The sequence below is a fragment of the Rhagoletis zephyria genome, unplaced genomic scaffold (genome assembly GCF_001687245.7).
Source record: "Rhagoletis zephyria isolate East Lansing unplaced genomic scaffold, Rhagoletis_zephyria_1.1 Rzeph_scaffold_27426, whole genome shotgun sequence".
In the NCBI taxonomy this organism is placed as follows: domain Eukaryota; kingdom Metazoa; phylum Arthropoda; class Insecta; order Diptera; family Tephritidae; genus Rhagoletis; species Rhagoletis zephyria.
The window spans coordinates 1-5,209 of NW_016184483.1; the positions used below are offsets into that span (position 1 = coordinate 1).

General features: G+C 36.2%; 1 protein-coding gene across 1 annotated transcript; it reads right to left on the reverse strand.

The window, feature by feature from the left end:
* Nucleotides 1–2,273: 2,273 nt before the first annotated feature.
* Nucleotides 2,274–4,963, reverse strand: LOC108382540 (gamma-aminobutyric acid receptor subunit beta-like). Its single transcript, XM_017638906.1, has 6 exons — nt 4,784–4,963; nt 4,549–4,706; nt 4,138–4,422; nt 3,837–4,055; nt 3,539–3,760; nt 2,274–2,963 (listed from the first exon to the last, which is right to left on the reverse strand). The coding sequence occupies exons 1-6, from the start codon at nt 4,951–4,953 to the stop codon at nt 2,797–2,799; spliced, it is 1,221 nt and encodes a 406-aa protein (XP_017494395.1). The 5' UTR covers nt 4,954–4,963; the 3' UTR covers nt 2,274–2,796.
* Between the last annotated feature and the right edge of the window lie 246 nt (nt 4,964–5,209).

Consider the following 5,209-nt stretch of genomic DNA (forward strand, 5'->3'; position numbering starts at 1 on the left):
TAATGCATGAAAATCCTAACCTCAAAAAAATCACCCGTTATATACACACCTTATACGATTTAAGCATGGATAATAAATAGAGAATTGAGAGCCGTGAATTGCTTCGAAGTCTCTGCCATTTTGGCGAAAACTTGTGAATTCAAGCATAACTTTCTCTCTCGTTACTCTCAGCTTATCTTTTTGCTCTTTCATATACTTATCCATATCTATACGTACATATGTATATGTATGAAGGTATGACTGAAATTAGGTATGCATGCGAATATATTAACTTAATCGAATTTCTCCTACGCATTTTTCTTCTTCTATTTTGTGGATATTCGTTACAACAAAATTGGAGTTTTCATTCACTTCATTCTGCGCTGTTATCCTCTCACATACATATCCTTATATACATATGTACGTGTATTTACTTTTGTTTAGATTCAACCTTAACTTACAAACACATAAGTACAAACTTTTGATTTTTGTGTGAGGGCTACATACCCGTTCGTTGGTAGGATTTACGGTGTTTTGAGCAACCTTTTGTAGATTGCTGCTGGTCAGGAGTTGAGTTATGGCAGATAAGTGGAGATTTTAGAAGTTGTATCTATGGATATGTGAATATGTGTATATATGTACATATTTATTTTATTGTATGTGCGTGCATATGAACTTTAGGTTGCCTCACCAAAAAAAAGAAATAAAAAAATTGCGTCAAAATATTTCGAAAAATTATGAAGATGTACGGGAGCTGGACCGATTTGAAAGTACCACCAAAAATTTTATTACTTTGCCTCCGTTGATAAACTTTTTAAACATTTTTATGCAGGCCTTCTATGCTTAAATTCTTCTGTGTCTGAGGTGGTTTATATATGCAAACTAAATTTTTGAAGGTATTTTCAAACCAGTCCAGCTTACGTGAATCTAAATTTTTATCTTAAAAAATTTGGCGGAAGTCTCAAAGTATAACAGATTTTATAAACAGTACCGATTGTTTTGTATGAGGAGTGATGCACCTTAATGTACACATGAAAAGAAAAATGTTTTTGACCATTACTTAAACTCTCAAAGCTTTTGCACGATTTGGACAACTCGACTGGTAGCGGCCGCATGCATGGATCAACAAAGTGGGTTTTAAGGAGACTTATGGAAGGCTTCATGAAAACAATTTAAATAAAAGATTTTTTCAATTGAAAACTGATAGAAGAGAAAAAATCTTGTTCTGGTGAAACCGGCAGTTAGGAGCTAGAGTACCCGAAAAACTAACAAACAAAAATTAAAAAAAAAAATTTAAATTTTAATTGAAAAAATTTTGAACATTGTTATCACCTCTTTAAGACTTCGCACTTTCGTATAAGCACTCGGGAGAAGCCCATTTATGATATGAATCTACCGTTGAACTAGGAAATTCCGAAAAGCCTTGAAAAAAAAAAAACGAAAAGTAACGAGTAAAGTTAAATGGTAACATTATGATTAAGTTAAATATTAAGCTTAAGATTAAGATAAAGTTTGAGATTGAAATAAAGACCAAAATTAAGATAAAGAGAATTGTGCCTTAATATAGAGAAAAATACTAATACATATATTATGGTGAGGTATACCGGAGGAAGTTTTACCTATGTTTCGAGCGGGATTCACGACAACTTTCTACCTTTAGTTAGGGTTTACATAAATTCCAGAAAAATATTGCTATATTATTGAACCATTTCTTACCTACCCTTACGGCATTTCCTTCAATAAAATTCCTTTTAGTAAAATATCATATGCACGTTTATTCACTTCAAAGTTCAAATTCTTATTCTTAGGTGTTCAACAGTTTGGCTTAGAAGTTTAAAAATTATGTTTGCTTTGTCTTTTAATTTTACAAAATAATATACCTAACCTCGTCTCAACCTTATGCGACCATCTTTTATTGGTAATTTTAAATTAATGACAATTTTGTATTTCAAATGTCTATTAGGTATGCATGTACATATGTATGTATAAGAATTGTTGGTATGCCTTTAGGACGATTCATCGAATCGTACACAATTGCGCGTCCTGTACAAGTTTGCTTTCATGTATGTGTGAAATATAAAACTAATTAAAATTAAGGTTTAATTTTTCCAAATTTTCCTTAACATTTTCAATGAAATTTCTTATTATACTTTTCCAATTATGTATTTCAAATGCTACATTTATAGAAGTCATAGCACATGCACTTACTTTTAAGTTTAGTTTCCTCACATATTAATTGGGTTGCTAGATAACTTAAATTAAACATTGGTAAGAAATCGCACCAAAGACATATATGTTTGTATGGCATAGGCTAGGGCTCTTCTTCCACTAAATTTCAATACATTTACGATTTTTTAGTTTTTCAATTTTGGCTCACTTTGAACTTTTGTAAGTCACTGCAACCACATTGACTGAGCTGATAATGAATTCGTGCTTTTGATATTAATTTTGGTTTTTTGTATTTTTTGCTCTTTTTCTGGGAAATTTGTCACATTTTGGGTTGAATTTTTTTTTCGCCTTTTTGCTAATTTATTATTTAGCTTTTACGCTCTTCATATCAATTAGTTCGTGCGCTAAATTTTTGGGACACATTTGGTTTGATTTTGGAGTCATCTTTTGATTATGCGTTACACATAGCTTAAATTTTGTTCGGATAAGCTTTCATTTACTTGGTTGGATTTTGATTTCCTTTTTTTTTATTTTTGATTTTGTGCCTGGATTTGCGGAGAATTTGGAAATTCAGGATTTTTGGTTTACTCGCACACTACACACTAACTAGGGCTCTTCCTATTTCGCGTGAAGTGTCATCAGCTGCTATCATTCCAGAATGTAGAATAACCAATAGCCGAGATTGAAAGCCAAAAAGCTAACTGGGAACACCATGCGTGAATATTTGTCGATTATGTTAACGTCTTTGATTTTTGGTATTGTGGCTTTGAGGGCAGATGCGCCTCGCTTGAGCGCATGCAGCATTCGTGGCTTGCCTGAAATTATGTAAATTTACATGAATTAGTTTGGTTTTTTGTTTTAAACGAGTTTTGTTAAGACCATCAACTGGTTGTTATCGTATATGTCATGTAAAAAATGAACTACATACATATGTATGATCTACATATCTGCCTTAATAGCGCCTAGCACTTTCTAATCATATAAAAGAACAACTGGTATGACAGGGAGTGTCAGGAAGCTGCAGAGCAAAAAGATGCCACCTACAGGGCCACGCTGCTACTTTGCTACTTTGGACTGAGTAGGCAATTCAGGAGTAAAGTCCTCTCTCGACGTACGAAAACCACGCTCTATAAGTCACTCATCAGGCCCGTGCTGGTATATGGCGCAGAAGCATGGACAATGACAATATCCGATGAGGCAGCTCTTGATGTAATCGAGAGAAAGGTTTTGCGTAAGATTTACGGGCCTTTACGCGTTGACGATGGCGAGTACCGCAGACGATGGTACGATGAACTGTATGAGCTTTACAGCGACATGGACCTAGTGCAGCGAATAAAAATACAGAGGCTCCGCTTGCTTGGCCATNGGATGTTTGTATGTATATCCTCACCTTTTTGGCCTCTATAGCGCAAATGTGTACGATTCGTGCCATAGTTGCGCGTAATTCTAAAGCTCGGTGGAAACTTTGCCAGGTCCACAGTCTCGGTGCCTATGGAGCCGAGCGTGCTATTGTAGTTAGCCTTACGCAATGAGGGTATAGGACTCATGCGTACATCCTGCAATTCGATGATATCATCGGCTGTTGAACACGTTTCGGATTTGTCGCCTTTTCCTATCGAAAAAAAAATAAGAAAATGTTGTAGTTTTTTTTTTATAAATGTGTGGCATTTATTCACTCGGCTATTTACCTGTTTTTCTGCCATCACCATCTTTGGACTTTTTCACTTTCTTCTTGGCACGTTTGCCCCAGTATGTGTAATTGACAGCTGCATATTCGAGTAAGGCAGCAAAGACGAACACGAAACACATCACTAAGTAAATGTCAATGGCTTTGACATAAGATATCCTTGGCAAGGAACTACGCACTCCGGTGCTAATTGTGGTCATAGTGAGCACGGTGGTTATGCCTATACATTTAATCAGGTTGAAGCGGGTATGAGCACTTGAACCGAATATTATTTGCTTTTTCACAAATAGATAGATACTCACCTAATGCGACGCGCGCACTTGTTGCCTCATGGTTGATCCAGAAGGACACCCACGAAAGCATCACAATCAATATGCTTGGCAGATATGTTTGAAATACAAAATAACCAATATTCCGTTGCAATTTAAACGAAAGGGATAGGCGCTGGTAAATGCCCGTTGCCAAACGCTCTTTACGATCGTTCGTTCCATAGCCGATTATTGTGAACTGTGGCAGTTCGGCGTCCATGACACCACGTACGGGTGTGGGTTTCCAATACATGACCACATCGCTGACGGTGTAGCCATCTGTAACAGTTACAAAAGAGAAAAACAAAGGCGGGACAAACAAAAAAACAACAAAAGCAACAAACAAAATTTTCTATCTAAAAATCTACGAATATCACCACTACTTTGTAACATCTATTTACTTACAACTCTCAATTTCCACTGTACAATTTTGCGAATCCAACGGATAATAATGCAAATCCATCATGCAGGCGAGTGTTGTTGTAAAGCGCATGCCATAGGTGACAGCGCCATCGCCACCTAAACGCACTAATTTATTGCGTTCGGTGACGTCGTGTAAGAAACTGTCAAAGAATGCAAGAAATGGGAGAAGTTGTTAAATTTTATTGTCCGATAAGTTAAAGCATTTAAAGGTACGCACCTATTTTTATCGTTCGCAAAAAATGTGTCTGGCACCCAAATTTTTTCTGCGAAATCTCCCGAGAGCGTCAACACATCATTAACGCCATCATCGTCCGCATCGTCATCATAGTATGGTCCGTATGCATTGAAGGCGAGCCGTTCATCGCGCCAATACTGATTCAGATACATGGTAATGGTGTAGTCCTGTAAAAGGAAGAGTGAAGCGTGAGCTTTGTAAGGACTTTACCAAATAATTGTATAATTATTGATCAGTAGATGGGATATTAAAGCAGGGATCACAAGATTTTTACATTTGTACAGATTTGTATAGTTTGACAGTTACAGAGTGGGTTTTTTACTGAGCTGAACATATCTATACATATAACACCGTGCAGCAAAAGCAAAAAAAAACAAGTAAGAGCAGCGCTGTCTTCGGCTATGCCGA